We start from the raw sequence: 17,667 nt of genomic DNA on the forward strand, positions 1-17,667 counted from the left end.
CACTTTTGCGTGCGGCAGTACAAAGACAAAATGTGAATAAGGTAAGACATTTAGAATAGATTTATTAAGCCAGTCAAATACAAAAAGTCTCACATGTGCTTTTTGCCAACAGCAAAAAGGAAAAAAAGAACGCTATAAACCAGAAAAATACACCTGCCAGAAATTACAGCATACCTTTCAAAGTGCAACTCTGCTGATGTCTCAGTTCTCACCCATCAAATAGTTTTGTTCCCCGCAACTTACAAACTCATTTAACAAAAATTGAGCGAAAGTCCCATCCCGCACAATTTGAAGCCCTTCGTCTAACTACTTGAAATACTTTATACTAAGAAAATAACTGGTCTGATTGGTTTGACCATCCTACAAATCGTAAAACATATTTCCAACATGTAGATTCTGTACTATGTCATGAGGTCTTCTGACTTTGCAGGCAAATCCCCTTGACATTAATTGCTGGTCATTAATTGGGACTGAAAGCATCGTCAACACATCCTGGACGAGGTTTTTGTTTTTTTTTCCCTCTGAGGAGCAGAGCTGTAATACGCAAGTTGTTGTATGAATAGGACTCTCACTCCTGCTGCCTTAAGGTTTTGAAGCTCTGTTTGCAACTGTGTGTTGGAGCTACAGTAAGATGGTACAGGATGCAGTAAAAATGAGCATAAATATCAGAATGCGTGGTAAAACCAAGTAGAAGTGTTGTTTAATGAGATTAGGTCCATCATCATGGAAAAAAAGGATGTTTAAGTAATGTGCATTGTGTCTGATACAAACATACAATGTCAATAGCTACAATATATTGGGATTACACTAACAACATAGAAAGAACAGCATTACTAAAGACAATGATTTACACTCAGTAAATGCAACTATCAAAACAGCAGGTTATAAATAAATTATTAGTAATCACAATCGTGTTTTTTGGTTTTTTGGTATCAAAATTCATTTTCCCAAATTTTTGTATTTCAACAACCACTTTTGAACAGTTACACATATTAGACATTTCTAGAACATCGATGGCACTGTAGAAATCCTCATAAAATCAATTGACATTCACATTGTTTTTACTTCTATGATTTATTGTACCTATATAATCATTCAGTGCTGGAATGAGCACGTGTTGTCCTATTTGCTTTTGGGGAATGGCTTCCAGTAACCCTACAAGTTAATCAAGGTGTTAAGGTGTTACATACTTGCAGAGAGACAATTACATAGGTATATTTTGTAGAAGGAAAAAATAAAAAATAAAAGAAAGCAATGATAATTATTCAAACTCATTTAACAAAAGGACTTCAGTTCCAGATAAAAAAAAAATCTAAATAATATGTATATATATTTCTATATATTCAGAATAGCGAAGTGTTTCACAAATAGCCTTATAAAACGCAAGTATAAACAACATTACAATAGGATATCTACAGTTCAGTAGGAAAATTATATCTCAATCACACCTTGTCAACTCAAAGACAGTTTCATGCTACAACCCAGACTCCATCAGATGGGTACGGTGATGCTTTAGTGCTTTCCGGGGTCGATGTTCTGTCTCTCCCTTTTGCCAAACCCTGTTGCTGTGGCTGCTGTTGACTGATCTACAAAGGTACAGAAGCAAAACCAGGTCTGGCTTAAAGTTTCCAACTCTTTCAGTGTTTAAAACATTTGTTTTTGCAACAGGTTAATTCCAGGTAGTCTTCATACCCATTGTAGTTCATGACACTACAACCAAACGACAACGCATCACTGCAGCCTTAGTAGGTAATTATAAGATGAAGTATTTTAATATTAAATTAAAACTGCAAGATTTTTGGAGCTGTTTTCTACCAGTTTTGCACATTCAAACACCAAAATACTTGTAAATTTAAACTTTACAAAACAGCTGAGGCTTATTCTGTTTAAATGGAGAACCTCTGATCAACTTTCAAGTATTGCCAGAAATTCCCAAATGGAGCATGTTCTGAACTTTGACTAAGCCATTCTAACACACACACACATTTAATTTGATCCAAACCATTCCACTGTACGTCTGATTAGTTTTATGCTGGTGCATCACATAAAATGAAACATTTTAAAACTTTAGTTTTAACATGAAAGTTTTTCATGTTAAAAAGCACAACAGATGTTTCACATAGTAGATATGTGACCTGAAATACTTCATATATAAAGCAATTTGAGCAAAAGAAAATGTGAGCATGTTCTTTACCTGCGTTCTCTGGTGGTGGTCTTGAGCTCTCTCCTACTGCTCTGGCTCCTCGTGGTTGAGGGAATGACATCTGCCAAGGAAAACCCTGACCAAACACAATTTACGGTTAAAACCAAAAGTATTCCACACCTGAAGCAGCAATCCTTAAATTCTCACCATGATCCTCACAAGAAACTTAGGGTAAGAGGAAGAGAGACTTTACCGGGGTAACAGGTTGGAAGTCTCGAGCTGGGGGTGGTGCTGCTGCTGCTGCGGCGGCGGCGGCGGCTCCTGCTGTGGCGCCCGCTGCGTTAGGCATCCGGGGAGGGAAGTGAATGGGCCAGCCCTCCAGGCCCTGCGTTCCCACCTGCACAAAGGGACCACAGTAGGGAGGACTCAGCGGGCCGTTCACTGAGCCCGACGTGGGGTCTGAGGTACGTCTTTCCTGCTGCTGCCCCTATGAGGTGTCATAAGTACAAATGTGATCTCCAATCAGTGCACGCCTGCAGCGGTCCATGTAACGGCATGGCCCCTCTGCAGACCCTCAAACCTGCTGCATCTGCTGATCCCAAATGCACTGGACAACTAACAAAAAGCAGGTGGTTGTTTTTAAATCAACTTATCGAAGCTCTTGCATTTGACACTTTTCAGCCACAAGGGGGCACTAATCTACAAGTTTTTTATTTTTTATTTTTAGTATTATATTACTTATTTAATACTGAAAGACATGATCAATAACCACCTTGATTTAACAATTAACCTAACATAAACTGTTATTATATCAAGCATTTTAATAAAGCTGTAATATTATGAAGCTCAGCAGCCAGTACCTGTTTGTGATGCTGCATCTGCAGTCTCTCCAGCTTACATCTCTCTGTGCGTTCTCTCTGACACTCGTTCTGAGCCTGATGAAGCTAGACCACACACGCACGCACGCACACACACACACACGCACACACACACACATACAAAATAGGAAAACATATAGAAAATAATCTCTCATTAAGATGAAATGGTATTCTACTGCGACATTTAAATGAAAAATCTTTCTAAGGTATATGAAAAAACGCCAAACAAAATGACTCTTACTTGATTGGTCAAATTAGTAATCTGACCGTGGAGCCTCTCAACTTGTCGTCTCAGATCCTCTTTCTCCTCATTCATTCGCTCCCTGTCACTTCTTTCTTTCCTAAAGTCCTCCTCGAAGATTTTCACCTGATGTACAGATAGAACAAAACCATAATATCAAAAGTGCTCTTTAAAAAAAATCTACTGTATTGTTTTTCTCAGTTATTTAGCATCCTATCTATTAAGAAGAAATAAAGCATAAACTTTACATACAGTGTAAAGTTAATCCCAAAAAAAAGAAACTTGTGTGCAGTACACTGAAATGAGTTTAAATCATATTTACTTACTGAGTAGGTCTAGATAATACAGATTGTATTTTTTCTTATTACATTTTATTTTGAACAAAACATTATGTTGCTTATTTTTTCTGTTTTTGAAAAGACTTTAAAAAAATCTGTTTTCACAGGAGCAATTCCTACCTATTATTTTATTTATTTTTGGAAAAAATAAATTAAGAAGATATGAGGTTTAAAGAGCCACAGAAACAACTGGGAGCCCCTATTTTTATTTATTGTTATTTTTATTTTTTTTTAAGTTGGTATGATGGTTGAGTGAGGTTTAAAAAAAACAGTATGAAGTTTAGCCATACTTCTTCCATGATAAGGAAGAAAAAAAAATTATTTAGATTTTAGCTTTTCAAAACATGCAATGTTATAATGGCAACTTTGTTCAAAACCATAAAACTAAGTTACATCCTCTAGGAGTGTTGATGATTAATCTGGCTGGAAGTCGGACATCAAAATGTCTGACTCAGGATATTCATTCATTTTGTTTCAGTGGCAGTTGTTGAACAGACACATAAAATTTTGTCATAGATTAAACAAAAATAAGATGCTACTTAAAATTGTTCCAAAACATTTAAAAATTAAGAAATATTTTTTATCTGTTACCAAACGTGATATATGGGGGACAAATCAAAGTGCTCAATGTGCTATAAAAATATGACAGAGAGAAAAAAAGCATCTGAGTTGCATAACGTTTTTTTCAAAAGCAGCTCCTAACACTTTGTGTTAAAAATAATTGTTTAATTTTTCTCTTTTCCACTAACATGAACAGGGACACTCCAGGCCCTAGAAAACATGGTTTGTAGCTAAGATTAATTAGCTCCAAACCATACAGAGACACAAGACATACGGAGTGGAAACAATTCAGCTTTAAAGTACAACTGTTCATATTTTTTAAGGCGTCTCTTGCCTGTTCTTTTAGTACAGCGATTTGTGTGAGCAGCTCCTGTTTTTTCAGGTTATTGGCTGCATCTGCAAAGTTCCCCGGTCCAGGAGGTTGCTGAGAGGATGAGGGGGAATGCAAGTTCAAGGCTTCCTCCAAGGCCTGGAAAAAAAAGACAGTGAACATGTAAAAAAAACAAAACAAAGAAAAACATAAAACAAGTGAAACTGGTTGGAGCTGAATTTGCTTCTCTTTTGCTCACTCTGTTTAGGCGTTGGATCTCTTTCTCCTGGTATTCCCTCTGCTTACTGAGGGGCAGCAGCTGATCCTGCAGGTAGCGAACCTTCTGCTTCAGCTCAGTTGTTTCAGAGTTTAAACACTCCTTTTCGCCCTGAAACAAACAAAGTCAGTGGCACTTTCTTCAGTCTCCTGTGTTCTTGTTAATTCAGATTTTTTATAAAACGAGTGGGCTTTGTGTCTCTCCATCCTCACCTGTACGTTCTCAATCTTGGACTTGGCCAGCAGCAGTTTCTTGTCGTAGTCGCGCTGCCTCTGCTCTCGCTCGGCCTCCAGCTCCAGCACAGTTTTCTGGGACTCGGCCAGACGTTGCCTGAGATCTGTGATCTAAGGAAGAGTTTAAATCATGAGTCTCAACAACACGTGTACAAAAACTGCATACACAACATTAAAAAAAAAAAGAGCATAGAATGGAAAAAAAAAAAACTTAAAAGATAAAAACTTTGGTAAAGATAAACATCTGCTGGTGCCTGTGTTGAAATAGAGCATTTAGGAAATGTGCGTTATCAAATTACAAACCAAGCCACAAAAAGGACACATTTGCGAACACGCAGTCCTATCTTTATATAAAATATGAACGAACCGTAGTGACGCAAATGGATATATCTGGGGTTCTGTGGTTTAAACCTAAGCCTGCATGGTGTCCCCGTCTCTGCACAGTGTGAATGTCGGTATGTTCTAGGATGCGGGCGTGCACACACGCAGGTGTGTGAGCGCCACTGTGAGACAGTGTGTGTACATCCGTGTGTCGCTGCTGCCCTCTGACTGCACCACAGCAGGAAGTCAGCGGGTACCGGAGAGGTGAGGGGAATTCTTGCTGAAGTGTGACAGGCCTTGTGGTAAGTATGCTCAAATAGCAAGCTATTGCAAAATTGCACCTTTTCCACTGGACAAGCACATTGAAATAAAAAAAAAAAAAAGAAAAAAGGACATGCGTGTAATTTCTTCACTTCACTGCCACCTGTTTGCGCACAAACACCAGAGCCGTAGGTTTCCCTGCACCTGGCCTAAAAACTGTCACAAATTAAAAAAACAAATGATTTCAATGGTAAAACTGAACTAGGGCTTCAACTGTTTTGTGGGGAAAATACAAAAATGGTCTCCTTCCTTCTTTGGTAGCAGAATGAGACAGACACAAACCGTCAGACAACACGTGAAGCCATCTCTAACCCAGAATACAGTGGGAAACTGGATTCAACATGCTTAGAAATGCTCATTATGAACTCTGATATATTTTGTTGTCAGTTCTGTTGTATTTCTAAAAAAACTTGACAGTCTTTTATGATTTTTTTCTAAACTTTTATAAGAGCCAAAAAAAACCTTTATACAAAACGAAAAATATATTATGTCATCAAATGTGTCAGAGACTGTTCGTAATATAAATGTAAACATATTTTTCACAGTAATTTGCATTCAAGCGGTCTAAAAGTCAATCAGACGTCTTCCCACACTGTTCATGGCAGCCGTAAAGTCATTACCGTACCTTCTGCTCAAACTGTGACTTCATGGCGTTCCACTGAATGTCCCACTGCTTGTTCACCTCCAGAACCTGTGAGCAGCGCCAGAAAGCGAAACAAACAATGAACATGTAGGAAACAAAGAGCACAGAGACTTTCCCCAATGGCAAAAGAGGATGGGCAGCTACTTTCTTTAAGAAAAAAAAAATGTAAGCGAAGACTCACATCCTTTCTCTGCTTCTCCAAAAGCTTGATCTTCTTTTCGTACACCTCTATGTCACATGCTTTAGCTGGGGTTTTCTCTGCTGATTTTCCACTCTGGGGACACAAAAATTTTCCTCATTCCACAAAAAGCCATGATTTCATGAGCACATATATGAGGAAGCTATGTCATAGATTTATTGAATTTGTTTGCTAACAATTTTTCCGGAGGGAAATATGAGGAAAAAGTGTAAAGAAAATAATAATAATAAAAAAATCATTAACAATAAACGCAATTTATGTTCTTGACATAAATGTACCTTCTGCGGTGTGGTGGCCTCCATTTTAGGTCGAACAGCTGGAGATTCCTCCTTAACCGGCTCGTCTTTGGCCTCTGGAGTCTCTGTTTCTGATGGTGAAGCAGTCGACACCGCTGCTGTTCCTCCCGTGACCAGCTCCTTCAGTTTCTGATTCTCCAGTCTAAGTAAGCAAAAAAGTGAAAGTGATAATATTTCTGAACAGAGTCCAGTTATTTCCTAGACTGTGACACTTTACAGTCATGTCCTTTGGGAAGAACCTACAAGACCCAGATGGGGAGACAAACGGAAGGCACTAAAATAATTCCCCATCAGAAGTGAAAGCATGGTCCTGCAGCCGCCAAGCACAACTACAGAATGTGTAGTCACAAAATCAAAACAGACAGGAAGCCGTTTTCACAACTTGCAGGGAGGTTTAATACACAAAAATGACAGTAGGTGACGTAAACGTGCAGCGCAGCCTCACATGGCATTCATTCAACCAGCCAGACAAAAGACTTTCTGCTCAACTGAGGAAATACAAAAGTCCAGTGAAGCTGAAAGAGACGGACAAACATTACCTCAGCTGCTCCAAGTCTCGATTCCTGATATGATGGTCTTCTTCCATTTTCTTTCGAAGCTCATTGTTTTCCTGTCTGAGCTGCTCACACAGCGTCTAGAAAACCAGAGACCAGCAGACCCACATTTATCACAATATTAACCACCAGTCTGTACACTGGTACTGGATTTATTTCAAACCAAAAGTTCCTGCTTTTTAAAAACAATTCTGAAATAAAAAAAATATATATATTTTTTAAAACATACAGAAGTCTTGATTTGCATATTTGTAAATCACAATTCATCAGAAAATGACACTTTTTAGGTTACAAGTACATTTAAGAGCAGATCATTTACACCTCAGAATAACATAATAAAAATAAAAAATGTGTTATAAAGCACATTTAACTTGGTAAATAAGTTAAATTTGATTTGACCACACTGACTTAATTTGATGTTTTTTGACTTGAACATGTGAGGCTACTGCTTTTATACCTAGGTTTCTTTATCTTGATGCATTTGTGTAGTAAATATTAAGCTTAATAAAATGTTACAATCACTTTACTACTGAAATCCTTATTTTTAATCTACACCTTGTGAAATACATCCAGTTTGATGAGCTAGCAGAAGATAACGTAACGACAAAGTTTCAGTAAACCAGTTTCAGCAGAAACTAACTTACTGTAAAGAATAAAAAAGAAGTAATTTGAAGTGAAAAGCAATAAATGAGCAACCATAAAAATGTAAAGATGTAACGAAAGGTAATGAAATTTAAGAACCATTATAGAAAATCTATTTCAGCCTTTTTACAGCCCTGAAATAGAAATGATTAAATATAATAATTTAAGAACCTGCCAAAAGCCTTTTCTTTCAATAAATACCATTCTTTTCAAGGACGCATCAGTAGCAAATGCAAAATTTAAAGCTTTTGATGAATAATATGTGACACACCTCCTATTCATAGAGATAAGTTTAGAAATTAAGTTATTTAATCGTTACTGGAAAGTCTATTATTTTATGCCAAATGAGAGGATTAGACAAAACATATTAGTCATGCTCAAAAAGTTGCTCACCTGTAACGCTCTATTGTTACAAATGTCAGAGTGAAACTTTGTAAGGAACCATGTCTATTAAACTAAAACTACAAGCTAACTGATTTGCTGACAAAGTGTACATTTGTTTCTAAAACAGACCTCACAAGTTACTAACTCGTTAAAATGTTGCTGTTTCACAAATCTCAATGTAACATTCAAAATAAAAACTTGCCAGAAATGGTTCACAATAACATCCTAAATATGCCAATTAACTTTCGAGGCTTCATACCTGAAGGAGAGAGGTCCTCTGTTCGTTCTTCTGGACCTTTGAGGAGAGATGGTGAAACTCCACCGCCATGCGGCCGAGGTGAGCCAGCAGCTGGTTTGGGTTCGACTCCTCTGCAAATATGCTGAAAGAGCTCTCCAGCCGCTTCAGCTGACTCGCCAGCTCGTTGTTCTCCTGAGGAAGCTGGGGAAGCACTCCTGCCACCAACCCCGCCTGGAGAGAGCCACACAGGTGGAAAGTCAGTCATCTTCATGGAGACGAGTAGGCGAGGCCATCTTATACATATTTATTAGAGACCGCACAAAGTCTGCTGTACAACATAAACACTCTGCTTTATTTCTATGGAAAGTAGATGCTAAATTTTCTGAAAAGTCAAATCAGTTTGACCAGGTGGATTTAAATTTAGTACTGAGTACTTTCGGCTTTTATAATCTGTTGCACAAAAATGTTTATGTGCTAAAATTTAGGAAAGGTGAACTAAAATGCTACTTTAGCCTAAACTATAAAAGCAGTCCCATGTCCAAGGATGTAAAGCGTGAATGAATCTGAGTAATTCTAGTCCGTAATAATCCTGGAATTTCCCTTCACTGACTCAGATGGAGCTGCCAGTATTGTGTTCGTAGGTGAGTCAATGCACCGCTGATGAATTCCTAATTTTGAGGAAATTGCTATACAGAGGAAATCCTGAATTTAGCCTCAAAAGCCACAGAAAATAATTTATGCTGAAGTCAAAGCAAGGGGATCATCTGATCTGAAGAACTGTTTGGAAAAAAAAAAAACTTCTGGGGTAGTTTTTATTTTGGTACATACAGCCAAGGCATCAGAGTTTCTTCCCTCCATATTCACCCTTTCAGATTCCAATAAGGCCTCCTGTGAAGACCAAAAAGGTTCGATATTCGTTACCGATTCATAAACGTCACACACGTCACATTAGATAAAACTCAGTACATACATGGGGCTTCTCTGGCTGAAGTGTTCTCCCTAAACAGCTTGATTGCTCCTCCTTCTCAGCAGTGGGGTGTAAACAGGGTTTGCCTGAAATCAATCAAGGTGACAAACTAAATCACAATATTAATTTACCTGCTTATCACACCCAAGTTAGATACCAAGTGATATTCCTCATTTCACAGATTTTATCCATCACACAGATTGAACGAAATCTGTGGGACTTACTTTGAGCCTCGGTGTGAACGGGCGCTCCCGCGCACAGACTGGCGGCATAGCTGGCCGACTTTAAAGCTTCATTATCCCTCACCAGCTCCTCTACCCGCTGCCGAAGCCTGGAAGCCTCCGACTGGGATTCTTCCAAAAGATCACCTGCAACATCATTAGAAATCTCGTCATCGCAGTCTAAGAAGACGCTTCAGGTGAGTATTTTTCACAGCAGGAGTAGTCACAGTCAGTAAATGGGACATGACAGATGTTTAGAGGGAAATAAAGACACATCCCTGGTGAGTCAAAGTCCAATCACACTGCGAGTATGCAACCATGTCCAAAGATAACTCAGGAAGTTTTTCAAGTTTTACAATATGCAGCAACCCTTGTTTCACAACTGTTTCATTTTTTGTGCACTCTGCTGCAGGAGATCTATTCGTCAAATCATTTTCTGTTTTCTCTTCTATAGATAACGCAAAGGAAATGATAATCCCTAGCACTCAGCAGAGATGTGTCATCCTCATTTCCCACACATGAGAAACATACTCTGATGTGGAACCTACCTAAGCTTTTAAGTCCCTTCATCCGTTCCCTCAGCATGCTATTCTCCTCCAGCAGCTGGCGATAGCTGCTGCCCCCCACAACCTCATCCCTGGCCTTGACCTCACTCCCACCGGGATCGTAGATGCGATACGGACCTTTCCCTTCCATCGCCGTCGTTCACTTACTAAACATGATCTTCTGAACTGTGGGAAAAGGGAGAACTGTTTTAATTTCATGTGATGAAAAAAACAAAAAACAATAAAGCTAAACTGAAAAATAAGCTTTATACATAGTAAAGTTTTGATTACAAATATCTACACTGATGTCCAGTGTTTACATAAAACAATACAGCTCGGACTCATTTATATGTATTCCTCCAGAACAGCTGCTGAAGCACTGATTATATCGTTTATTGATCATTTTCCGAAAAGCTGGGTATCCACATACAACAGCCCCTCAAAAGTCTCAGAAAGTAATTTGCAGATGATTCAAGACACCCTCTCAAAAGCCCACCGAAGCCCACGGTTTTAACTTCTAGTTTCGAGCAGGAAGAGTGAAAAACCCATCGCTGATGGCTGATACAGAAACGACCGCCTGAGTGACAACAAAAGCAGCAACCTCCCCTCCTCAATGCTTCACTAACAGGGGTGTCACATTTGGGAAGCGTGTGCTGGCGTTTCAGAGGGCTAAATAATACAACCACAAGGCTCATAAGCAAGGAAGAAAGACAAAAGCAGAGGGGGGAAATACGTAAAAAACAACGATAATTCTAATATTAAACACATATTTAACACTCGAGCCTAAAATACAGCCCAATCCGGTTGATGATAGCTACCTTGATTGGCTGAAGAAGGCTAATATTAGTTTTCGCTGTTGTCATGCAAATTGCTAGCGACACCTTCGTTAGCTTTCGGCTACAAAGCGGTACAGGAAGCCCTTCAAAGTCCGATATTTCTACACCAGACGGGCTCCTGTCGGCGCGGAAAGTAAGTCGGAAAGAGGAGCAACACGACGAACCGAAAAAAACGAACAAAGAGGGTTTTTCTGGCTTGGTACCTTTCAGCTTGCTGTGGCCTCTCGTCTCTGTGGCTAGACAGACATCTACTGCGGAAGTAGTCTACTGAGTCTATGCCGTAACCTGGGAAATTCCACCTCGCGACGTTTGATGTAAACAGCGGTGATTGACAGCCCGGCGGACCAATCAGAGGGCAGAACCGCGTCCTCCGCCGCGCCGCTGACCGTGATGTAAACACAGAGGCAGAAAGGGCATTGCTCAATTCCACATTTAATCAGGTAATCTTTAATTATTGAGAACCGTTTGCCCTATCCTCGTCGTGTGTTGATAAATACGTACAAAACCCAGTTGCCCACACGTTTCAGAAATGGCTGACATAACATAAAGTGAAGTAAAACACGTCCCCCTCCCAAAAAATATTAAAACTTCTCGTGAAAGGAAATGACTGCAATTTAAACAATTCCCATACTTTTTTTCTCTCTCTTTTTTTTAACCTTCAGAAGGTAACTTATTTTAGAACAGGGACAAATCCGAGCGTTTTCGCTGAATTGCTTTATTCTTCATTGATAAATTCAGAGGGGCTGATGGGGGGTTTCTGTTGTTGCATCACATTTTTCCTCTGAACTTTGAGGGCAAGAAGACCTAGATCAAGATAGCAATGAGTCTTCACTGCACGTTTACACGGCCAGCTCGGAACATGTGTAGGAATCGAATAATAGTTGCTTATAATGTTTAAGTTTAAGCTTTGGGAGACAACTATAAATATATATTGGGTTTTTTTTGTTTTGTTTTGTTTTGTTTTTATTTTGTTAGATGGTTGAATAACCTGTCAAAAATGTTCAAAGTACAAGTATTCACATACCTTTTCCACAGAATGACGTCAAATTTTACTGATGCTTTTTTTTTTTCAAATCAGCCCACTTCACTGTAATGCCCATAAATAAAACCCAGCAAAACCTTCAGAAGTCACTTAAATGGCATATGCAGAACCCATCCGTTCTGTTGAAGGCCTCAGAGATGAATTGGTGTGTACAAGTTCACAAACGGCATCACAAAAACTGACAAACAAGCATGACAGGCCAAAAATAAAGTTCTGGAGCAGCTGGGAAGACTTGAATATTGACACTCTCCATGAAATGTTACTGACATTAATCTATTCTGCAAAGGGAAAGGGCAGCATTTTAGTTTTATAGATTTACAATGCTGGCAGAGATGTACCCCCCCCACCCAAAAAAATAAATAAATAAATAAATAAATTATATATATATATATATATATATATATATATATATATATATATATAATATATATATAATATATATATATATATATATATATATATATATATATATATATGTACTATTTATAAAAACATAGTCCAAAACTTGGACTATGTTTTTTTCCACTATAAATTTCTGTGGGTCTTTGAGTTATTGTCCATTTAGAAAGTTAATTTGTCCCCAAGATTGAGCTCATTGAAAGAAAAGAACAGGTGATCCAACTTTAATATACTGCATTAATAGGTCAAAACTAATCAAATGAAGTTTATCTATGATAATTTATTAAGGTCATTAAGTTGCCAAATTAAACAAATGTAAATAAAGTTAAGTTTGACAAAGTTAATTTCACTACAAGTGACCGATTGAAACAATTCTTTTAAGTTGGAGCTCTATTCTCTTTTTTTAGTGTAATATCTGGAGATGTTGCTTCAACATTTGCACACAAAGTTCTTCCTCATTGTGCTTATCTATTTTGGGAAGTGCATCACCCCTCCTGCAAGAAAACACCAAAACAACTTTATACTTCCACCCCTGTATATTACAGTTGTCTCAGGTTTGCAAATTTCCTGTTTTATTTTAAATATAATAATAGCTGTTGTGGTCAAACACTTTAATTTCAGTTTTATCAGACCACAGGACATGTCTCCAAAATGTTTTCCATTGCCCCTGAGTGCAAGCTGTAATCTCAAGCACGCTCCAGTACATAGTGTAATTCATGCTTCACAGTTGAAATAACCTTAATTAGTAATCCATATGTTCTTCATTCTGGTCAAGTAACTCAGTTTGAGACATATCTCTCCAAAGACTGTTTTACAGAAGTCCCAGTCTATGTCTTTATGGCAAACTTCTGTCTGGCCTTAGCACGTATCTTAGAGAGCAAAGGCTTTTTCTTCTTACCCAACTCCCATAGAAAGAACTTGCATTGTCTCCTTCCTTATTTATTTCTGATCAATTGAAAGGTAAAATAAACAGTTTGTCTCTTCAGTTTCAGTTGTTTGATTATGTTTCCTGAATTAATCAGAGTTACATTGACAATATCTGCATGCTGAAATAACTTGGGGAAAGTTTTTTTTTTTTTTTTCATGTGACTAAAGAAAGAATATAAAAGATTGCGTTCACACGTTGAACATGACCAGTCCTGTTTGGGACTTCCAGAGAGCCACTGCTCAACATTGCTTTGTTGTGCCACAGTGAATGAGTAATGCAGTGGAATATTATGAACCACTTACCCAACCGATTACAAAGAAATCCTACCAATCCGTCATAATCTTTCTGCACATTGTAGTTTCTGAACTTTAATTTTAACTAAATCAGATTCAACATAATTGATGGCAGATTTTAATTCAGGAAGGATGACTGCTGTGTCTGAGTGAAAGCTTTCATTCACGGACGTGAACACTGAAATGAGACACCTTACATTTTTGCCACCATCATCCCCATTCATGTTTCAGCCACTGCTCATGTTTTAAATGATCAGTTGACAGAAAATGTCCCACACTTTTATTGTTATGATCATGGAAAATTCTAATCTCTTCTAAGAAACTGAATTGCATGCTTTCATTCGCTCTAAGCAGAACATTGTCGTAATCATCACTGAAAAAACCTTGAAAACATCATTTTGCGTGTTATTAATCTATGCAACGTGTTTCAGTGACTGAAATAAATTTGTGTTTCCATAATATATAAATTTGTTAAATGGCTCTGTTGGTAAGAAGTACGGAAGGAAGATTTTTATATCCAGTACAGGTACTCATAATCAGAATAAAACACAACAAAAATCATCTATAAAGCTCAACTGATCAGCTCCAAACTAAACCCTAAACAATTAAGTTTAGAAAAAAGTAACCTGGCTATTAACTGGCCAAAAATACTTTAAAGAGGACCTTTACAAATGTTCAGAGAAATGAAGCAAAATACTTGTGTTCCTGTTTAAGGCAGCATATTTATGTGGTGTATTTCTCATCTGCAGAGTCTTAAAAAGTGAAGTTATTTTCTTCTTTCTTCTGAAGTAAAAAGCGCTTATTTGACATTTGCCTGTATTACCAGTTGTTTATGTCAAACATAAAGAACGTTTTTTAAAGTCCACACAAAGTTGAAGAATATTTAAAATCCCTCAAAGCAATAGTGATATCTTGTGGGAATTAAGAAGCCATGTATCTTTGGTCACATTTCTTCCTCAAACTGATGCACAGGCCTTCAGTTAGCTGGAAATTCAAAGTATAATACAGCGATTACTTCACACAGTCAGACCTAACCACACAAGAGGAACGCTCCCACTAAAGTTTCTTTTTTTTTTTTTTCCCACTGTAAACAGAGTTCTTGCTGATGCAGACATTTACAACAGCATGGCCTCAGAACTTCAGCCTTGGTGGTCTTACTGGGTGAGAAAACACCCAGTCTGTCAGCACCGTGGCACCATTTAAGAATGATTTTTTTCTGATAAACTGAGAATCAGACCTTTGTTTATCATTTTAGGCAACCGCAATTAGTATTTCCTGTGCACCACAATGCTTAGACACTCAGTTCATACATGAACTTAAAGCCATCGTAGAACAAACTCGAGCTTAGAAGTATATTCTGTTAAGAATTGCCTCATTTTTAGAAACTGTCATGCTTAATAATCCATTGTCTTCAAAACCCTCGAACATTACAAGGTTTTGTAAAATTACAGCTGAAAACTTTGTCGTATATTGTGATTTAATGTGATGTTATATGCTACTATATTGTAGCATATAATTGTGAACTGCAGGAAAAATGAAGAGGCTTATAAAAATATACATGTATATATTTAAATAAGAATTACTAAGTCAATACCTCATAGAACCACTTTTCACTCCGCATAGATCCAAACCTATTTGCAAATCTAGAGATTGTGTTTTCATTTTCTTGTTCATTTTTCTAAGTCGAATTCACTCAAATTTGCCTGGGAGAAAGAAGAAAAGCAAATTTTGGTCTCATCTGATCAGACGTCCTGCTTCCGTAGTGCTGCATGTATTGTGTGTGTGGTTTGTGGCCAGCTCCAAATAGGACTTCTCACTGCTTTCTTTCTTCCACAATGGTTAACTTTATGATTGTACAACTTGTAATTCTTATGTTCACAGCTTCATCCACCTGAGCCATTGATCTCTGCTGCTACTCCAGAGTTGCCATTTTATTACTTAACCTTGATTTTAACCTCTCCAGAACCTCATCCCTTAACATCTCTGCTGTGTCCCTTGGTCTTTGTGATTTATTTATTTTTTCTCCTCTAACAAACCTCTGAAGCTTCATTAGAACAGTGAGATTTACACTGAAATTAAATAACACAAAGACAGACTCCCTTTACTTTTTAGGTGACTTCTGTGTCCAGCTGCTTCTAATAATGGTGATCAGAGCAAAATGAGACAAACAGGTAGCACAAGTTTTTATCGGTGAGATATTTTCCTTCCATGTCACAGCCATCCACTGTAACAAAGGATTGATACTCTCCTGTGTCTGTTTTTATATCTTTCAAGAAAAGGTTTCATTAATTGAAAAAAAAACACAACAGTGATGCAGACAGCATCTAAAAAGGGTACAATATGTACTCTTGCTTCCATAAATTTGTACAATAATCATTCTAAATGCTAACTAATAGCACAAGCCAGTTCCCTAAAGAGCTATTCAATGGCCATCAGGAAAAGCAAACAGACAATTCATGTGGAGAATGTGCTAAAGTTGTTTTTTCCTTTGTCCTCAGACTCCCACCAAAACACCTTGTCAGTATTTGCAGGTGCAAGATATTTCCTCCTAAGGCTGCTGTGATGTGCTGAAACAATAAACATGGTGATGACTCTGGGACTTCCAACGCAGAACAAAAAACAAAAGCCAGAGGATACAGGAAATGTCACCCATTACTTCGTCCTGCAGGGCAGCAAACTGCACACTTTGTTTTCTTATCATGCCAACCACAGAGGCCATTTAGAACCATATTTTTCTAATTGAACAAGGCCAAAGGACTGAGCAGAAGGGAGGTGTGAAAGAGCAACCCACAGTTTGAGGCCCCTTGTTGACACAAGCACTCAGCAGACACCTCACCCAGCTAAGGTACAGGGATTGTTCAGTCTAGTCTTAAAGAAACTGCAACAAAGTGTATTAATAGAAAATTCCCTTTTGGTTTAGAAAGTATCAGCATCTACGGCCCCCTTTAGCTTAAAACATGCAGATTGTTTCTTCTAAACAAAAAACACAGTCACTATATATGTGCTTGCTTTGAGCCCAGCAGTCAAAAAAGTAATATTTTCAAACAGAAAATCTGAATTCCTGATTTTATGTTAAGAACTATGTGACAGATCATTAAGCATCTCTGCCCCAGGGAGTGATGAAATCACATGATAAATGCACAGCTGAACCTGAACTTTTTTTAAAATCACTTTACAAACAAGCATACCTATGAGAAAAGCATAAATAAATTCACAGTAAACATTAATTTTGTGGTATATAGGGAGATGATACTGTATATCACAATGAATTATGAGAATAAATCGAATGAAGAATAAAATTGCATGAACTGAAAACCCTCCTCACAGTGACTGTTTCTCTGCTTTCTGATGCAAAGCCAACCACATTTACTTCAGTGACAGCACAAAATGGCTGCAGCCACCTCAGCCATAGAACAAGCAAGAACTCACTCAGTGCAAACAATAGTAACAAGTCTGCAACATTCTGCATCTCCATCTTAAACGTTTAAAAACAAATAACAACTCACCCACACATTCAGCTTCTGTCGGAGAGGCACTTTTTAAGGAAACTGGTGAATAAGGGGGAAGCAATTTCACTGCGAGGCTTGGGGAATTCCCGTAACCCAGTAAAATGGCCTGACACTGCAGGCTCAGCCTGAACAGAACCTGGTGTGTGTCCAACTGCTCGGCCTCCCTTTTCGACTGAGTAACGCAGCACACAAGAAAACAAGTATGAACATTTAAATCTCTTTTATTGGAACAGTAGCTTGCATCCCCACCTCCTCTTTGCCACTGCTATCTTGGATGCCCATGGAGAAACCTGAAAAATGCAGAACCTCCTGGAACGTGTGACACATTTTCTTCTGAGAACAGAGTTC

General features: G+C 38.1%; 1 protein-coding gene across 3 annotated transcripts; it reads right to left on the reverse strand.

Moving 5' to 3' along the window:
- Positions 1 to 45: 45 nt before the first annotated feature.
- Positions 46 to 17,384, reverse strand: tnip1 (TNFAIP3 interacting protein 1). 3 transcript variants are annotated; one of them, XM_055034269.1, is made up of 18 exons: positions 17,317 to 17,384; positions 10,316 to 10,498; positions 9,771 to 9,914; positions 9,550 to 9,632; positions 9,408 to 9,467; positions 8,601 to 8,810; positions 7,301 to 7,395; positions 6,744 to 6,903; positions 6,448 to 6,540; positions 6,249 to 6,314; positions 4,961 to 5,092; positions 4,731 to 4,859; positions 4,496 to 4,630; positions 3,263 to 3,388; positions 3,004 to 3,087; positions 2,397 to 2,630; positions 2,195 to 2,279; positions 46 to 1,586 (listed from the first exon to the last, which is right to left on the reverse strand). In XM_055034269.1, exons 2-18 carry the CDS (start codon positions 10,461 to 10,463, stop codon positions 1,513 to 1,515), a joined length of 2,058 nt encoding a protein of 685 aa, XP_054890244.1. In that variant the 5' UTR covers positions 10,464 to 10,498; positions 17,317 to 17,384; the 3' UTR covers positions 46 to 1,512. The 3 variants fall into 3 exon arrangements, with proteins under 3 accessions (XP_054890244.1, XP_054890246.1, XP_054890243.1); XM_055034271.1 differs by lacking the exon at positions 17,317 to 17,384 and adding an exon at positions 11,352 to 11,463 and having other exon boundaries at positions 2,397 to 2,540; XM_055034268.1 differs by lacking the exon at positions 17,317 to 17,384 and adding an exon at positions 11,352 to 11,463.
- Between the last annotated feature and the right edge of the window lie 283 nt (positions 17,385 to 17,667).

Source organism: Poeciliopsis prolifica, unplaced genomic scaffold, assembly GCF_027474105.1.
Source record: "Poeciliopsis prolifica strain line A6 unplaced genomic scaffold, Auburn_PproV2 SCAFFOLD009, whole genome shotgun sequence".
NCBI classification, from domain to species: domain Eukaryota; kingdom Metazoa; phylum Chordata; class Actinopteri; order Cyprinodontiformes; family Poeciliidae; genus Poeciliopsis; species Poeciliopsis prolifica.

Coding starts and splice junctions, on each gene's coding strand:
- tnip1 (XM_055034269.1), bottom strand. CDS start 10,463: ATGGAAGGGAAAGGTCCGTATCGCATCTACGATCCCGGTGGGAGTGAG. Junction 4,631..4,730: donor AGATCCAACGCCTAAACAGA/GTGAGCAAAAGA, acceptor TTTTTTTTCCAG/GCCTTGGAGGAAGCCTTGAA. Junction 2,631..3,003: donor AGATGCAGCATCACAAACAG/GTACTGGCTGCT, acceptor GACACCTCATAG/GGGCAGCAGCAGGAAAGACG.